This window comes from Panthera leo, chromosome F3, assembly GCF_018350215.1.
Source record: "Panthera leo isolate Ple1 chromosome F3, P.leo_Ple1_pat1.1, whole genome shotgun sequence".
Lineage (NCBI taxonomy): Eukaryota > Metazoa > Chordata > Mammalia > Carnivora > Felidae > Panthera > Panthera leo.
Window position 1 is genome coordinate 32,782,261 of NC_056696.1, and position 19,832 is coordinate 32,802,092.

The following is a 19,832-nucleotide window of genomic DNA, read 5'->3' on the forward strand; positions in this document are numbered from 1 at the left end:
TTATCTGCTACATTTGGCTTTGACTGTGCCTTCCATATCTTACTACTGTAGTACGACTTACATTCATTTTAGAAAAATTAGAAACAGATACACTAAAAAATCCAAAAATAACTACCAATAACCTTTTTTGTATATCCTCTTTGACATTTTTCTATAAATGCCCATAGATGTATACTTCTCTTAAGAATAGGATCAGGGGTGCCTGGGTGGCTCAGTTGGTTAAGCATCCAACTTCACCTCAGGTCAGGATCTCACGGTTCATGAGTTCGAGCCCCGCATCAGGCTCCGTGCTGATAGCTCAGAGCCTGGAGCCTGCTTCAATTTCTGTGCATCTCTGTCTCTCTCTGTCCCCTCTGCCCCTTTCCAGCTCATGCACTGTCTCTTTCTCTTTCTCTCTCAAAAATGAATAAACATTTTTAAAAAAAAGAATAGAATCATGTATCACTTGAGGAAACTGCTCTGTTCATCTAATCTATCATGAGGATACTTCCGGGTTTTTTTTTTATATTTTTATTTAAATTCTAGTTAGTTAACATACAGTGCAATATTGGTTTCAGGAGTAGAATTCAGTGATTCATCACTTACACAGAATACCCAGTGCTCAACACAAGTGCCCTCCTTAATACCCATCACCCACCTCCCCCCATCAACCCTAAGTTTGTTCTCTATTCCTTCCATATTCACATTTTTTCCTCCCTTGGCTCCAGTGAAACCACTCTCTTCACTTTCCTTTCATCTCTAGAGCCATCATTTCTCAGTCTCTCATCACAGGCTTCTCATCCTCTGCCTAGTTCTAAAAACTTCAGCAACTTCTCTCCCAGACTTCTCTGTGTTCACACCGGGAGACTGCATCGGCACATTAACAAAGCAATTACTGGAGCATGGGTTCATCTACCACATCAGCCAGCTAGTCAGCCACACACAACAGGTAAACAGCGATGCTAACATACACAAGGTGCTCGGGGCATGTCTGCTACACTAATCGGAAGGCAAGAGGAAGGGGGAGAGGAGTTCTAGTGAGGGCTACTGCTGGGGAAGTGACTTTTCACACTTGAAGACCAACATAAGGGCAAGAAAAAGAAGAAACAAAGGATGAAGGCAAAATGACAAAGAAGCATCAAAACCAAACTCCCTCCTTTCACACCTTTGCTGCAGGCTGGACGTGTCATGGAATTGCTGAAGTGTGTGACAGAATGGGCAAGAAGTAGCTCCTAACTACCCCTCGCCATCAGCCTCCAATAATCACTGTGCAAGGGGACCCCTATGAGGTGACCCTGAAGCAGCTCTCCCTGGATTTCCCTCTGCTGCAGAGTTGAAGAACCCTCCCCACCAGGCTCCCCACTCGTCACTTCATAGACTGCCTTCCACTACCTCACCCCAATTTCACCTTGCAGCCCCTACCCGGATTAACGTCATTCATCTGCCAAACCCAAATGATCACCCTCACCTCGGACACAATCTTTTCTGCTATTCTTAAATTCTTAGGGTTTTTACAACTACACAAGTTTCCATTTCACTTTCTTGACTGCACAGAACTGCCGTAGGGCTGAGACCTAGTATGTTACTTGAATCCATATCCCCAAATGCCCAATACACTTCTGTGTTCCTCTGGGTGCTTGCCATAGGCAGAACCACCCAATTCAGGGCACTAAGATAAGAAGAGGCCTTGGGGCTCCTGGGGGGCTCAGTCAGTTAAGCATCTGACTTTGGCTCAGGTCATGATCTCACAGTTCGTGAGTTAGAGCCCCACGTCAGGTTCTGTGCCTGACAGCTCGGAGACTGGAGCCTGCTTCAGTTTCTGTGTCTCCCTCTCTCTCTGTCCCTCCCCCATTTGTGCTCCCTCTCTCTTTCTCTCAAAAATAAAAAAACATTCAAAAAAGAAGAAGAGGACTTAAAGCACAGTGGTTCTAACAGAGCATGGGTTTCCCCCAGGGCTCTAATGCCACCTTCCCTTCTCAGTTGTGAGGCAGTGGCAGAGAGTTTATGTTCTCTGAGCCTCAGGTCTCTAATTGGTAGCATATAAAACCCATAGATATGCTGTAGAGATTAACTGAGATACTGAAGGGAGAGAGCTAGAACAATGCTTGGCATACAGCAAGCACTCAAAAGATGTCAGATGTCAGCTGTGACAAAGAAAACACATTTAGAAGCAGTCAAGTAAGAGAAAGCCAAGGGCTCCTGCACTTCTATTGAAGCATTAACATCCCCACATCCACTGTAACTTCAGAATTTCTCACCTACTCCCCACTTCCTGACCCTTGATGACTGGATTAAAAAGAATTTCTACAAAGCACTCTTTTGACGAGCATCACATTCCTTAACAAACTGCCTAAGTGGAAGCCCCCAGTGTCAACAATCCAGATTAGAAAAATACACATTATTCCTAAGTATCTTCTGTAATTAGTGTTTGTATGATTTGTACAGCTAATATATTTTACACTAGAGAGTGTTCTAGAAATATCAGTAAATTCCCCGTCTCCTAAGTGTTCACCAGCTACCTAAAGTTGAACTGGCTTATTGCATGATATTTGTGAACTGTAATCCTGTAATTAAGGCCTCATCGGTCCCTGCAACGCCAGTGCTCTGTAATGGTTGGTATAATGTAATCAAGTTTAGGTCATATTCAGTTAGTCTCTGTTATTCTCATTCATTCACGTATTAAATCAATACCCACTATGGGCACCCACTATACACCAGGCATCGCGCTAAGTGCTGGGGATACACACACTTCAGTGATGTCCCTGTGCAATTTTTACGGCACTGGGTAGGTCTTGTTTCACCATCTCTAAATGAGCCTTCATTAAGGATTTTGTTAAGTGGCTCTTCATCACCAGGCATCGTGCTGGGCACGATGAGGAAGATAAAGATGCTGGAGGTACAATCCGTACCCTCAGTAAGTTTATCGTCTGGTTGACAAACAAAACACACACTGAAAAAGACAGCAGTGTAAGGCAGTGTAAGCAGCACCAAAACAGGAATCTAAATTAACATTTATCCAGTACCTTCTACCTGTAGCCACTTGGCTGGGCACCTGCCATATTTAAAACGAGGAGGTAGGTTAAAAACCCTCAATTTTCCAGATGAGAAGACGGACTCACTGAGTTTAGACGTGGACTCAGATCTGTCTCTGAAACTGGCATCTTATCACCATATTGTGCTCTTAGCTCAACTTTGTCACCTAGACCTATTTATGCATTTATACTGATTTATACAAAATTTATGCAATGAGGTACAGAATCATTGTTAAGTGTCCTGCTCGTATTTTAAAATTATGAATAGGTTTGTTTTGGCTCACCCTAAACCTCAGCTAGGGACTGGAATGTGGCAAAGGATTCTGTATTTAAACCAGGAAAGCAGGGGGTTACAATCATCGTATTCCTCAGTTCTTTACCTGAGAAAAGGTACATATGACAGAACCCTGCAGAGCACCTGGCTCTCAGTAATCATGAACTTCTGCAATGGACTGGATTGTGTCTCTCCCCAGATTACTATGTGGAATCCTAACCCCCAGTGTGATGGTCCCGAGAGGAGAGCCCTTGGGAATGAGATGAGTGCCCTCATAAAAGAACCCCAAAGAGCTCCTTTGCTTCTTCCACCGTATGAGGATACAATGGAAGTCGGCAGCCTGCAGTCAGAAGAGAATTTCCACCAAAATCTGACCACGTGACACCCAAACCTTTACTTCCAGCCTCCAGAAGTGTGAGAAATAAATTTCTGTTGTTTATAATCCACCCAGCCTATGACATCTGTGACAGCAGCCCATACGCACTAAGACAGCCTCCATTATCCCCATGGGCAGCACAGCTCAAGGTTTGGCATTTCTGAATCTGCACAAGGCACCCAAGTCAAAAAGAAAGGGAAGGGGATTTTATTTTGATGAGGTACCAATAGTTCATTTTTGCTTTTGTTTCCCTTGCCTCTGGAGACATGTTGAGTAAGAAGCGGCTGGAAATAGAGGGTATTATGCTAAGTGAAATTAGTCAGAGAAAGACAAATATCATATGAGTTTACTCATACGAGGACTTTAAGACACAGAACAGATGAACATAAGGGAAGGGAAGCAACAATAATATAAAAATAGGGAGGGGGACAAAACATAAGAGACTCTTAAATATGGAGAACAGAGGGTTACTGGAGGGGTGGTGGGAGGAGGGTGGGCTAAATGGGTAAGGGGCATTAAGGAATCTACTCCTGAAATCATTGTTCCACTATATGCTAACTAACTTGGATGTAATTTTTAAAAATTTTAATTAATTAATTTAAAAAAGGGAAGGCACATCCACTGTGCTCTCCTCTGCTCATCTCGGCTGATGAGGTCTCTGTCATCCCCTTTCCACCGGCTCTTTCCAACCAAGAGCTGTGCACCACAGACATGGCTCAGAATAATCCAACTTTGAGAAAACCAGCAAAGCATGAGAGAGACAAGATACACACATTCCCATTTTTTTCTTCAAGTAAAAATAACTTCGCGGAAGCCAGTTATGCTCTCATCCTGCTCTTTTTCTTCCTTTCTCACAATCTTGAAGAGAATAAAATAATAATAATGATACCACCACCACTTTCAGAAACTAAACACCAGCTCAAAGGTAGAGCCCTGGTCTTTAGATGTTACTAGAGAGAGAAAATGGAGGACTGAGTGCCCCAATAATGTGGGTTTCCACATGATTCTAAGATTTTGTGGTAAAGGAAAGCACAGGAAACCTTTTACAGAGTGGCAGAGTTTTGAGGCGGTCAAACCAGAAGAAACAAACAGTGTGTTGTGGGCTAAAAAGCCTGTAGGGTCTTCTGACGTCACAGTGGACCACAGCCCTCAAATGGCCTGACCACCACCAGAGAGGGTCACTCCCAAGTTGTTTCAGACTAATCAGGTTCTTGGCCTCATTAGAAATGCTTCTGGGTGAAAATATTGTAATTTCTCAGATAATACGTTGTGGGGTCTGGGACACATTGTTTCACTAATGTCTCTCTCTCTCTCCCTCATACACACACACGCGCGCACGCACACACACACACACACACAAATACCTTCATTTTCCTGGGTAAGTAGCACAACGACTAGATGACCAAAAGAAGGGACCAGTCATCACAGAGCTGCCAGTATAGCAACATAATCAGATTGAATCCTGGCTAGGCACATGCAGACCAGACGTAGATCTCCATCGCTGATGTGTGGCCCCCAGAACACTCAGTGGGAAGACCAGGCCATTTTTGTGGATGGCAGCATTGCATGGTGGAAAGATGCAGGTATAGTAGTGAGCTAGGCCTGGATCCAAGGCCTAGCTACTGCTTATATCATCAGCATGACTATCCGAAGGGAGCTAAAGTCTGTGCTAAATAATATATGCTGAATGGAATTAAAAATTCAATCTATTATTACTAAATCCTGTTTCACATTAACCTCTACTGACAAATCTCTCTTCGAGCACTTAGAATCTACTCTAATGATTCAACAGCTATTTACCAAGCACCTAATATGGGCCAGAGATTAAATTATTTACTCCCAATCGTAAACAGAATAGACAAAGGTCTCTACTTTCATGGAGCATTCTAGTGGCGGAGACTTAAACAGGTAAACAAATGCATAGGTGATATACTTTCATTAATAATTTCTGTGAGGCAATAAAGCAAGATAAAGGGCTAGAGTCAGAGCACATAATTTAGAATCCCACCATAGACAGCACTGTGTTACTATGCGTTCCTATGTGTTAATTTATACCGTGAACTGGGAGATAAACCTCTTGCACATACAAAGCACATGTTGTAAGTCTTCATTCCCTCTGACATCCATTAGAGTGCTGAGTACACAGTAAATGCTCAGAAAATTCTTACCAGTTGACTAAGAATGAACTGACTAAAGAGTATTCTGTAAGTTAGACATCATCTAATCTCATGAGTTACTACTTGACATCATTATAAAATAGAAACTTTGGAAATGCAGTCTCGTCACTACTTCCAGACCAAGAATTAATGATATATACTTCTCATCCTTGCAACAAATCTGACCCCAAGAAAGTCCCAAGCCACCCATTTCAATTTCTTTGGGCACCTTTCCCAAGGATGTCCCATCATACCACATACCAGCCATTGGACCCCAATCTATGGATACCAAACCACAAGAATAACTGAAAAATTCTGAATGGATCAACAGCATCTTTCCTCTAGAGCCGTTTGGGAGGTTTGAAGAAAAGGGCAGAGATTGTTTACCCAATTGAAAATGAAAGAATTTTCCTTCCTCACTTTTCCAAAATTCGTAAGCCCTTTCAACCAGGAACTCTCAAAACTGACCAGGAAACAGCAAGAAAAAAAGTTACCAAATCCATTTCCTAACGCTAGAAAGATTATTTTTCCTTCCCTGTCCCTTCTCCCTAGCAATTCTCCCACTAGAATCCCTAAACACCACAAACCACTTAAGCCAACAAAAACAGATATGTAAGACCCAGGGGCAAGTCCTGGAAGGTGGCAAGGGTCTGACCTTCAGGACACTGTATCCTTTGTTTCCAAGTCAAGTAACAAAGAATGAAACACGGGGTCAGCCAGGTAGGAGTCACTACCTTCGATTAAAGCACCGACTATCCTGATTCTTTCTGTAATAGGGACCACCATGCTTTGTGAAAAACATTTTATATTCACTTGGCTTTCTTTTATCCAACTACCATTTGTTGGGTACCTTTCAGTAGAGGGTCCTATGCTAGGTGCTATAAGCAATTCAAACCTAAGAAGAAAAATCTTTGCCATCAAGTAACCTGCAATATAGTATTACCTCCAGATACAAGGTGGAATCAACCATTATCACCACCTAAGCTCAAGAAAAGACCCTGGGGATCCTGGTCCACATAAGGTGTACCCACTTGCCCAAGACATAGCTGAAGGTCAAGTAAGAAGACTGTTCTTCTGGCCCTCTAGAACATGTGTTCAAATGTCCATGTGGACCGTGTCATCTGACCTATTCCACTCACATACTCCTGGCCACCTAGATAGTCAGCCAATAATCTTGCCCACTCCTTTCCTGATATTAGTTTACAAATAAGGCCCTGGGTGTCTATTACCCAGGCAGGAAACATTCATACCGAAATGTAATTTGAGTTATGATCTTCAGGCTGAAGAAGATTCCAACTTTTCAACTCTGAACTAGGGGTTTGTAGAGGTGGAAAGGTGGGGAGAGAGGAAGCTGGCTAGTCTCATATTCACCTGTCATCCAAGGAAACTGAGATCTGTGAGGGTATTTACTGTAGTGAACCAGTCCTTGACATAATACATTCTTTCTGGGGGCGCCTGGGTGGCTCAGTCAGTTAAGCATCTGACTCTTGATTTCAGCTCAGGTCATGATCTCATGGTTCTTGAGTTCTAGCCCTGTATTGGGCTCTGCACTGACCATGCAGAGCCTACTTGGGATTCTCTCTCTCTCTCTCTCTCTCTCTCTCTCTCTCTCTCTCTCTCCCTCTCTGCCCATCCCTGCTCGTTTTCTTCCCTCTCTAAACAAACATTAAAAAAATTTTTAAAAAGATCTTTCTGTATATTTATCCAGCAATTTACTGTCAGTTAATAACATAGTGCATTTAATGCCTTAAATAAGCTGTATACCCAAAAGTTGGTCCCAACAACACAGAGCCTCTCTTCCTGAGGTCTCTTTCTCATCTACGGGTCTTTGACACCAGTGGCCCTTTTCCATGCTCCTTTAGCCTCTCAGGGTAAGGACTAGGTATGGGTGACAACCAGCACAACATATAGGAAGCATCATGGAACTTGAGTCCCATGCCCCTACATCCTTAATGTTATACCCTTCTTGATGTAAAGGGACAAAATGCCTAAGCCCTTCAGGAAGTCACTGGCTTTGAGCCAGTTTTCCAGTGGCACTGAATTATGCTGAATCTGATACACTTACTCTCCCAGAACAAGTCATACTCATTTGTGAGTGGCTGGTCAGGTTAGGGGTGAAGCCTGTGGTCAGTGGATTGTTATTTTGGGTAAATTATATGAAGTTAAATTCCATACTTTCAGTCTCATCAGTACCAGTCTCCAACTCAAAGAGCTAATCAACAACATCTGCCAAACTACAATCAATTAAATGTGGCAAGAAAGCAAAGCTGTGGTGTCAGGCTTCGGACTGCTTCTGGGTCTGCAAGATAACGCATGTATGTGTGCATCAGTGGAAAGAAAGGACACGTGGGGACAGGACAGTGATGTAGTACTGGCCTGACAACAGGATAACAAGCCTCCAGCACCTGGTGAGTGCGGGGAGCAGTGGGGAACAGGATGGTTGTGCCTGTTTTTATGTAATAATGCACTTAGCAAATGCCTGGAGGCTGAACACAGCCAGGGCATCTAGTGACAATCAAAAAGAAACAGCCCTTGCCCAGGTAGAAATGACAGTTTAGCAAGGGTAGAGTCAAATTACAGAAGGTTTTGGGTTCTTGCTCCTTTAAGAAAACCTAGAGAAAGATACTATTTAAGAGGAAATTCTTGGGGCGCCTGGGTGGCTCAGTCAATTGAGCATCAGACTCTTGATTTCAGCTCAGGTCATGATCCCAGGGTTACGGGATCAAACCCTGGGTCAGGCACCATCTGAGTGTGAAGCCTGCTTAAGATTCTCTCTCTCCCTCCACCCCTCTCTCCCTCTACCCTGCTCACGCATGTGTGCACTGTCACGCACTCTCTCTCTCTCTCTCAAAAAATAAATAAATAAATAAATAAATAAATAAATAAATAAATAGGGGCACCCAAGTGGCTCAGTCAGTTAAGCATCCAACTCTTGATTTCAGCCCAGGTCATGATCTCACAGTTGGTAGGATTGAGCCCTGTGTGGGGCTCTGCGCTGACAGCATGGAGCCTGCTTGGGATTCTCTCTCTTCCCCTCTGTCTCTCTGTTCCTCCCAGGCTCACGTGCTCGCTCTCTCTCTCTCTCTCAAAATAAATTTAAAAAATATTTACAAAAATTCTTAAAAATAGGAGTGCCTGGGTGGCTCACTCAGTTAAGTGTCCAACTTCGGCTCAGGTCATGATCTCATGGTGCATGAGTTCAAGCCCTGCATTGGGCTCTGTGCTGACAGCTCAGAACCTGGAGCCTGCTTCAGATTCTGTGTCTCATCTCTTTCTCTCTCTCTCTCTCTCTCTCTGCCCCTCCCCTGCTTGCACTCTCTCTTTCTCTCTCTCAAAAATAAATTAAAAAAAACATTTAAAAAATTAAAAAAAAATTTTTAACTTAAAAATAAATAAATAAAATAAAAGGAAACTCTCTGCAGAGTCAGGAAACCTGAAACAGTACTGGAAGGGGCTAGGGGTGGGGGGGATTATTACACACTCCTTTCCCAACCACCACATGGTGGACACAAGCTGAGAAAAAGACAGTGCTGGAGAGAAAGAGGAGGAGCAAGAGAGCAGAGTAGAATGAACCCTCTGCAGACCACAGTTCTGATTCTTTGTAAAATACTTTTTCAAATGAAAACTCTCACCGAAAACAAAACAAAACAGAAAATCAAGGGGAAGAAAGGATTTAAAGAGAAAAGAGCAAAGATGGCTGCTCTTATGAAAACAGGGACTCCAAACATCAACATTAATAAGTGAATTTATTGGTGGCAAGAAATTCCAATCAATACTAATCAGGCTCAGCTGGCCCGCTTTTCCTTGCTGGTTTTAATGACACTTCCTAGCCCTTATCTGATTGGGACCCCACACGCATGCATACTAATGAGGCCACCAGCACAGAATTTATTCCTGGGCTTTGAAGGAGCCTGATGGGCACCATGTCTGTCCCCGAGTATCTGTCAGCCAATATATGAGGATTGCGCCATTAGTTCAGTTGGCTTGTTGGTTAGCTCCTAAAGGTTTCAACCTGTATGCTTGATGGCTACACATGGCTGAATCCTGTCATCTAACGGTTATGAGGAATAGCATGTGGAAAACTGGCTGGTTTGAAATAGTGCAAACTCCCCTCTGAAAATAGAAAACCAGAGAATTCCTGCTTCGGACGGTGATTTAATGATGGCCTCTCCTGACATTTCCCTAACTGTCCAGCTATCCCATAGCATTTCTTCCCTCCCATAGACACCCCCTTCTTGGGCGCCCTTAACAGGATCTCAACCCAATTCCAGGACTTCCGCAGCCATTTGTCCCACAGCTCCACTCCCACACACAAATTCTAACTCTTCTCCTTCCTGCCCACCACCCCAGTACCTGCCCCCAGCACAGGCAGGAGCTATCGTGCATTCCACCAGCCTGGAGAGAAAGACAGTAAGTTTTGTGGACAAACGTCTCTCCACCCCTTACGTGTGCTTTACCCCTGGTGTCAGGGTTGGCGGTGGGGAGGAGCAGGCAGAAGGAGGTGTTCTTAGGTGAGCGCTTAGAACAAAATGGCCATCCTCTTTCTTTCACGCTGCCCCTGCTTCTTCAAAATGGCCAGTGGTCAGCTCTTCCTTATGGCAATGTGTCCAAACATCAGTCTTTTGTGGCAAGTGTTTATTTGTTCTTTGGAAGGAACTCCTCCTCCAGCACCTGCATATGAGACACCCTTCTCAAGTTCACCACCATCCTCTGGTCCCTCTTAGAGGAGGCTCAATCCATATCTTCTTGCTTCTGGGACTCCTTACCTTGTAGGCAGCCTTCTTGGCAGGTGGGGAAATGGGAAAAAGAGAAGATACCAGCAAGATGGCTCAAGCCCAGCTACCTTCAAAGGGGCCCATGCAATAGACACGAAGTTCATGTACTCTAGCCCTGCCAGATGACTGACAGGAGACTGCTTGATGGCATCCCTTCCAGACCCTCCACCTCTCTCCTGACCCTGTTTTCAAACCACGGCAGCTTTGGGCATTCTCCAAACCTGGTGGCTTGATGACTTTCAAAGGTGAAGCCATCGCTAGTCCTCATTTAACTGAGGAGTAAGACTTCGGGGGACCCCCAATATTTATGAGTTATTCTCTTGGGGTCTTCCTCTCTCAGTTTTAGAGAGGAGTAACACTCCTTCTCCTTCCCCCAAGATATAGGGAAAAGAGGACATGAATAGCATTTCTTTATAAACACCTCAGTTCTCCTAACCCTTCCTCTTCCCTCCTAACCCTTCTCTCTTTCAGTCCCTTACTATGGTCAGGAAAGCGATGGGAAGGGCGCCTATAAGGCTGCTTCTCTGACTCAGGACTTTCAGTAAGGTCTGGGAGCACTTAGAATTCTGAATTCTGAACTGAGAATGTGGAGCCATTTGGCTCTTGTCCCAGCTTTGGGTCTTCATCAGCTCCACGGAATAAATAGAAAACTCTTGTGGCTTCATGTCCCCAAAGTTACCCACTCTTAGCTCCGATCTCCACTGACCACATGAGGCACCTTTTAGAAAGACTTGATGCCATACAAATCCATCCCTAAAGACAGGCAGCCCAGGGAAACCCATTCTCCTGGGCATGGTTTAGGGATGGCATCTTCCCCTTTAAAGGACCTCAGCACCTTCAAACTGGAAACTATCCCCTTCCTTCCCAGCGTCTCTCCTAACACACACACCACACCTACCTGTGTACTCACACACATGCTCACAACACCTCCATGGGGAGACACACACACACACACACACACACACACACACACACACACCCCTGACTCACACAAAGTGAGAGGGGCCTAGTCTCTGGGTAGAGTGAAGAGTGCCTTTGTCCCCAGACCCAAATCTCAACCTTTAGGAGCCAAACCCTCCATGGATCTCTCCCCAATACTTCACCCAACGGTGCAATCACTTCCTTGGCCCTCAGAGTAAGAGTGTCTTTGAAGCAGAACACCAAACCAAAGTTTGTCATCCAAAGTCAGGAGGACCAAGCAGCAAACTGAGGCTATGCCCCTAGTTGAACTAGGGTAGAAGGCTATGGTTCTCCTAGAAATAATTAATTCAACAAGTATTTTTGAGCCCCTACATTATCACAGACACTCTGGAAGGCACTGATACAGCAGTGAACAAAACTTATAATTACACAATTAAAACAGTGGGTGGGTGCCCTCATCCTAAAATTATTAACTTATCTTTTTATTGCCATTATTATTATTATCATCACTATTACTACTGCTGCTGCTGATTTATCTTTCTGAAAATGCCTGCTAGACAAATCATGGGCATTCACTGCCCCCCTCCCTGTCTCTCCACACACAGTGTTCATAAACCCTGTCAACCCTTGATTTTGCTCGCTCATGCAAGGCTTCGCATGCCTATGATGTATGACAACATAAACGGAGCCTGCTCCACTTGAAATTTTCAATAAAAATACAGATCTAAGTGATGAATATTTTATCCAGTGAAGAAAACAATTTCAGGGCCATTTCTAATAACATGTCAACCCAACAGGAGTGGGAGGGAGCTGGAGAGTAATGAGGTGGATAAGCACCAGCACCAGAAGCAGCCAAGGCCCCAGGCAAACCAGATTGAGAGAGAGAGAGAGAGAGAGAGAGAGAGAGAGAGAGAGAGAGAACTGAAAGCTCCGAGCCCAGCCCTGTTTGCAGAGGGGAGACTGAGGCCCACAGAGAAGTGATTAGGGAAGCTCACATTGCAGGGGCCTAACCCAGCCAGTTCTGAGTGCCAGATGTATACCTCTGGCCTCAGGGAAGGGTATTTGGGGATGCTCAATGAGTGTTTAGAAGGGATACAGATGAAATCTGAAGGAGACTGTGAAACTCCACTGCTGAGTGAGCTATGACTCCAAAATGTGCATAGGTTTGGGCTTTATTACTCTGCATTTTTGCACATTCCTGAGGTTCCTCTCTCCTGCTTTCATGGGTGTGTGTCTGTCTTCTCCACGATCCCGGAAGTGCCTCAACAGAAGAAATAATGTCCCTCTCCTCTGCCTGAAAGGTTCCTGAGGAAAGGGAAGCCATGTAGCCTCTCTTAGCCCTAACTCCTGGGGGAGCCCCTACCGAGCATGAAGAGGGGCTCAGGCTGAGAGCAAAGGAGAAGCAGCAGGGGCTTCCATGCTCTGAAAATTCAGCGTGGGGTTCAACATCACAGAACTTGGCCCTTTCTGTTATAAGCCAAGAAACCAATCTTGGTTCCTTCCATCTGGTCAGTGATGGAGCCACCGGGGACAAGAAGCTTCCATAGCTGCCTCTAGAAACCTACCTTCTGCTCCCCTCTGCAGCCCCTCAGTCTCCCATGGCTAAAGGAAGATGCTGAAGCTTTAGGGCAGCCCCTTCTGGGAGGCAGCTACATCCATAACTTGTCACGAAGGAGGGGATTATTACGGTCCAGCCTCCTTGTCTCAAGGTGGGACAACTGTGAAGGGCAACCTGGCTCTACAGCTACCCGTGGGGTCTACTAAGAAACACCTCTCTGCAACTGACAGCAGTTCAACCTTCCCTTTGCCTAATCCTGCTGCCCTCGCCCCCTCCCACGTGTCCACCCCAAGAGCACTTCCCAGTAAAGTACCTGCATTCAGAACTCATCTCAGAGTCTGTTTCCCAGATAATCCACTCTCTCAGCCAGGCACAGGCTGAGGTTTGTGAGAAAGGGCATCTGGGAAGGAGATAGATCCAATGCATAAGTTACTTAGGTTTTAAGCGAGCAAGGCACTGATTATTTGCCAAACACACAAACTTTCCCCCAAAGCACTCTGAAAGTCATGAGAGGTCTGCAGGAATCTCTCTGGAAAATTACAATGCCCTGAGGAATTCTCAAAACGTTTTCCTGCCACCTGCCTCCCTGTGCATCTTCATTATTCACAACTTTGTTTATCCATAGAAACAAAATGTTAGAGCTGTCATCAGGAATACAAATGGGAAGCAAGCTACTCTCAAGGCAATCAATAATGCTGAGTAAACAATGGGATGGCAAACTTTTTATTTTTCTTTAACTGCTGGTCATGGATTATGAAGAAGGAAAGGAAATTCAACTCTTCATATCACAGTCGACTGTCAGTAAGAACAGCTCACTTTCCTATCTATTTTGCCCACTCAGGCATAATTGAAATGGCCTTGAGAGTGAACAAAAATATTAGATTCACTTTCCAAAACTTCATCCTTACAAAACTTTTGTAGGATCTCCTCCTTTCTGCAAAGCTTACACGTCTGTTTATAAAGGCAAAGGCTTCTCCCTTGGTTACCAAAGTACCTTGGTTACCAAAGCAGCCTGGGAGCTGATAAACCAATTTGTTTTGCCCTCAATAAATCGTTCATTAATGTTGCCATGACATTTAAAGTTTAAAATGGTTTTATGACTTGAGATTAAAAAAGAATCATTCCAATAAATTTCTTATAACTGAGAGGATTCCTAGCATTTTGATTAAGTGGTTCCTTGTGATGATAAAGTTTTATCTTGAATAATGAAGGGGGAAAGCATTAATCACTTTAAAGTCACTGGTAGCTGGTCTCAAGAGCCCAGCTGCCTCTCCTGGGGGATTACTCAGAAACACAATTTAAAAAAAGACAAAAAGCAAACCACCAATCTTCTAGTGGGGTTAGAATTTTCAGAATAATTCCTAAATCTGAGCGGTCTCTAAAATGGTGCCACATCATCAGAACGGTGACAAGTGGTGCTGGGTTCCCTCCTTCCAGCTGCTCATACCATAGGACGGGAGGAGGACAGAGAGTTCCAGCTTTTATTTCACCGCTGGCACTTCTGCAGGGTGCTGGGGCAGGGCCGTGCCAGGAACCTCTGCAGACACTTGATTTTGGTCGCTGGAGTACACATTGGGTCTTAAGAGGGACCCAAGATGTCTGAGGAGAGCCGGATGTTACTGCTGAAATCCAAACTCTGGCTAATGGCAGGATTCTTACTACCACATAGCGTTAGCTCTGTATCAACCTGTAGAAGTTCCCATTCCTGTTTGAGACATCGTTTCTGAAGATAAGACAAACCAATGAGAGTGAACTGTTGGGTTTCAGTGGGGTTTAAGAGTATCTTTCCCATCTCTCCCCTCCCCTACCCCTAGTCTTCCTCTGTAGGGGAGAAGGGACTTGAAACAACATTTACTAACTACCTGCCATGTGCTTGTCACTGCACCTTTAGCTCCATATCATTTAAGGTGCAGAACAATGCTGAAGAGGGTATTAATACTGCCATTTTACAGCTGAGAAAACTGAGGTTCAGAGAACTTACATAATTTACCAAGGACACACAGACTGTGAGAGGCAGAGATAAGATCCAACCTCAAGCTCCATATAAATCTCCGTTCTCCGATGTACTTTTGGATGTACACATATCAATCTCAAGCCACCCACAAGGTAGGTGACTTCAACCAATCTGGGTTGAAGAAGAAATCAATGCAGATTTGTGCATTTCAGAAAAGACGAACTCTGTGTGGCTGGAATGATCAAACAGCTGGGCTTGAAGGCAGAGAAACACTGAGGTGGCGGGAGGGAGGAAGAATAAACACTTCAGGAGCCAGCACAAAGGCCTGTGGCTGGGAATCAGCACAGTGCCTGGAAGGGTGGCATGGGGGCGATGGGTGCAGAGAGTAAATTTCCTCATCACAGGCCCTGATGAGCCTTTGGTCCATGTGCCTCAAGACAGATGATGATTCACAATGTTATTTTTAAAGGCAGAATGCAGGTGGGCAGTGGGATCCAATTTAACAATAATCATTTATTGCAGTTATGGATACCTTAATCTTTCCAAACCATTTCCTTTGACACTTTTATCCTGTAATCATGCCATCAGTTAAACAAGATATGTGCTATTATGCTCATTTTAAAGAGAGGAAAAATGAGGCCTACCTTCCCTACAACTCCTCCAAGCTAGCAGAAGACGAAACTCAGGTTCCTGACCACCAGACCCTTCAAGGGGATGAATATCATCCATTAAATGGCCTTGGAGAACTGGCTGGAACTAGGTATTCCCACCCCGCCTTACGCTCTTCTCTGTGCAATTTCATAAGTCAGGAAGCCCTGCCCACCCATGCTGGACTCCTCAGAGGACCATGGACTCTGAATAACCTCTCTGCAGGCCCACACTTAGCCAGTCGACCCTTTGCGTATCATCAACAAAATGCACTCCCTGAAAGGCCTCACTGCCAACGGCTCAATGCCAATGCTTCATTCTAAGAACCTGAGCTTATGTTGAAAATAAAGACAGATAACGTCTGACCCTTCCTCCTTCACCCCACTTCCGATAATAAAATAACAATGACAACAAAAACAACAGTAATAATACCTAACTCGGTACTTTAAATGTATTATGCCATGTGATCCTCACAATAACCCTCTGAGGCAGGTACTGCTATTATTCCTGTTTTACAGATGAGCAAACTGAGGCCCAAGGAGATTAGAAGATTTGCCTGACTGAGCTACCAAGGGGCACGGCCAAGAGTGAAACCCAGGAGTTGGGCTCCAGGGTCCATGTTCTTAATCACCACACGGTACTGCCATCCCCCAGGCACTGAACCTGGGGGTTAAGCACAGAACACCTTCCCATTAGTGCACGTGTGAGGTTAAAACACCCTGTTGGCTGATGGCCACAGCGTACCAAGGAGAAGTGGAGCCCGGGGTATGGCATGGGCATCCAACAGCAGCTGGGCCCCCTCGCCAACCTTCAGCACGCACCTGCTGCACTATCTCTGCCAAGTGCCTTGGTTCCTACTCAAGGTCCTTCACTTGGACCCTGATTCATCCATTTGTTCTTCATTTATTCATTCATTCAGCTTACAAATAGTTATTAAAGATTTACTATTTTCTAGGCCTTGTAGACTCGATGGGCACAGCCTTTCAAAGCAGCTACTGTCTCTATTAACCCGCATCACTGTAAATGAGCCCCTTGAAGAACCGTGCCGCCCCATCTGCCGCAGTGCCCACCATGACACAGGCCACCGTACGGCCTGAGTTCACAGCGGCCAGCTTGGCCTTGGTAACTGCGTCAGACCCCATTCCTCGGTGTTTGTGGAAACTTTCCCCAGGTTTCCTGTGCCTTGGTACGCACAAGCGAGCAATGAGGGCAGAGTGGAAATATTCGTTAAGACAGTGGGGGCTCCCAAGGAGGACCCATCGCTTCTGGGGACAGTGAGTACAACAGGTATACAATGAGAATAAAAACAAAGCTGCCCTATCAGAGTCTTCCCCCAGGACCCTCTGGACTCCGCTTCTTGTAAACACCCCCTCGTCGCATGGCTGTTTATGCCCACCCCATATACTGTGGACAGTTTCATACTTTCACTTTTTAAAGGCACTGGCACTTCCAGGCTGATCTGCTGTGCCCTCTACACACATTTGGGAACTACCACCTATGTGGTATGACATGCCAGCTCCAACAGCCTGGGCTCAGGACAGGCAGAGGGAAATGGCCCTTGAGTGGGAGTTACTGGGAGACTTGGTCAAATTTACAAATTAAAGCTATTTGGGAGGAAACCTGGAAGCCTGAATTACCAGCAGCTTTAGAAGAAGTGAGATTTCCACGACTCACTCACTCACTCATACTCCTCACCGTGCCCAACTCAATGTCAGGTGCACAATGAGTGTCTAGTAGGTTTAGAGAACATAAGTAGTAACTAGATTACTGGAGTATTGCCAAATAGAGGCCCTTCGGGCCCTGCCTTAATGAGCAGATAAAACCAATGTGCCATCGTCACAACTAGCCAGAGTGTCGCCTAGGGGCCAGGGATATGTTTCCTTAATGGGATCACACACGCCCTGCAATTTTCTGTTAATACTATTAACAAGTCTGGCAATTTCCTTTCTCACAGAGAGCAAAGGCAAATTTCTGCTCAGGCTCTACTCAAATTATGAACCAAAAAAGTTTTTTTTTCTTATAACCTATTCAATTTACCTCTCCATATTACATTCCAAACCCCCTGCCATCTACTGACCACTGAAGCCACCTGGGACCATTTGAAAGGATCCCAAGAAGCCTTGGGGACTGTCTCCATTCCAAGCATCATTACCTATCACTTCACTCCAACTGTGAAAAAAAAAAAAAAAAAAACCCAAGCCACCCCGTCTCCATTCTCCCCTCACTCTTACTATCAAGATTCATTATCAGGTCTTGTCTCTTCCACTTTCATGGTATCTCTCAAATCACTCTATCCTGCTCACCCCCACTCTCATGATGAAGGTCCAAGCCCTCTTGATTCACTGCTCAAATCCTTACAACTCCTTGTCTATCTCTATGCCTCCCTCCTTGCCACCACCAGCTGCCATGTGCTCCCCACACTGACGTTGAGTTATTGATTTAAAAACACAGATCTGATCCTGTTAATCCTGTGTTTAAAGCCACGCAGAGGTTCCTCGTTGTATGAGCAGGATTAAGTCCCAGAACCCTGGACTGTCTGTCCCTCAAGGCCCTCCTCTTACCACGGTCCCCTGCATGGGCCTGACGCCTCTACCCCAGCCACACTGGACCTCATTCTTTCCACATTCACACTTATCTTCCCACTCTGCACCTCTGCTCCGGCTGTTTCCTCTCCAAAAATGCCCTCCTCCATCTGCCATGCCTGCCATGGCAAAATTACAAATCTTCAAAGTCCAGCCCCTGCGTCACATTCTCTGGAATGTTTCCTGGCTTCCCCAGACCGAGTTGATGCTTCCTCTTCTGTATTTCCCTATAGTTTTATCCATAGCCTTCACACAGCCCTCAACAACACCACATTCTGTAAGCTCTGGGCCACTCTGTGTCGGGGGCCCTGTCCTTTCCATCGTTATGTCCCCATGGCACAGTGTGTTGCCCGGCACAGCAGCCACTGAGAGAATGTTGGCCGAATAGATCGGTTAAATTTCAGAGTAATCCAGGCTGCTGAGGACCAGCATACTGTCATCTGAAATGAAGCATCTAGACTGAACTGTCAGTAAGAGGAGACAAAGAAGAGGAACTTCAGTGAGAAAAGAGCATGCACTAAGGATGCCACAAATGCCCTTCCTCATGCCCTTCCGTGGGTCCTATTAAGTGCCAGGTATTGAGCTAATAAGTGTTGGTGATAAAAATAATGAGCAAACCCAGGCATGATCCCTGCCTTAATGGAGTTTACAACCCACCAGGGAAGAAAAACAATGAAATCATTTCACGAATAAATTAAAAAAAAAAAAAAAAACTGTAATGAGGCCCCAAAGAGGTAGAACATACTGTTTAGAGACAAATAATAGGAGGGTCTGACTCAGAGATCAGCAGAGACTCTCCTAAAGAAGTGATGACTAAGTTGAGTTCTGCAAGGAAAGTTTATTAAGCAAGTGAGAGAGGGACAGTATTCTAAGAATATGGAGTAGCTTATGCAAATGCCCCATGGCAGGAAGGGAAACTGTGCTCGCAAGGAACTAAAGAAAATTCATGAGGCTGAAGTGCACAGAGTGAGAGGTGCACAATCCTGGATGAGGCTGGGGAGGTAAAGAAGATAAGACACCAGAGCCAAGGGAGTCTCACAGGTCTGTTCAAGAATTTTGTCTTCATTCTCAAAGCAGTGGAAGCCACCAGAGTCTTTTAAGCAATTAACTATGTTTCAAAAAAACTCATTCTCAATACAATATGGAGAATGGATGGGGGGTAGGGCCAGAGAATAAATGGGTATTGACCAGATGGGAAACTGTTTCAGTTGTCCAGATAAAAGATCAGTGTGGCAACTGAGATTGAGAGACAGTAAGCAAATTTGCGAGATAGAAGACATGTAGAATCAACAGACATGGCAGTGGATGGATCTGGGGGGGTGAGGACAAGAGAGGTATCAGAGATGCCACCTGTGGTCTGGTACAGATAGCAGGAGAAGTGAGGGCACCGTTTGCTGAGATAACAACTCTTAAAGAGGTCAGTTCTTGGGGGGAAATCATGAGTTGTGGTTAACAAATATGTTTTGGATGAACCGGGAAGGGGACATACCTATAAAAGAACTGAAGCCACGTGAAAGCTGGATTAGGAATAACTGGCCTAGTATTCTTTGAAAAATACCCCGGAACCTTATTAGACC

General features: G+C 45.0%; 1 protein-coding gene across 9 annotated transcripts in view; it reads right to left on the reverse strand.

The window, feature by feature from the left end:
* HHAT (hedgehog acyltransferase) overlaps window positions 1–19,832 on the reverse strand; it is a 319,102-nt gene that overhangs the window by 97,419 nt on the left and 201,851 nt on the right. For 7 of the 9 annotated variants that reach the window (XR_006199132.1, XM_042926300.1, XM_042926301.1 and 4 more), the window contains one exon: window positions 13,385–13,471. The exons of the other annotated variants lie outside the window; for them this stretch is intronic. Coding sequence is in view for 6 of the 7 variants with exons in the window: in XM_042926300.1 (XP_042782234.1) it covers window positions 13,385–13,471 (87 nt within the window). In the remaining variant the exon portion in view is untranslated. The remainder of the gene's footprint in view (window positions 1–13,384; window positions 13,472–19,832) is intronic. 9 annotated transcript variants of the gene reach the window in all.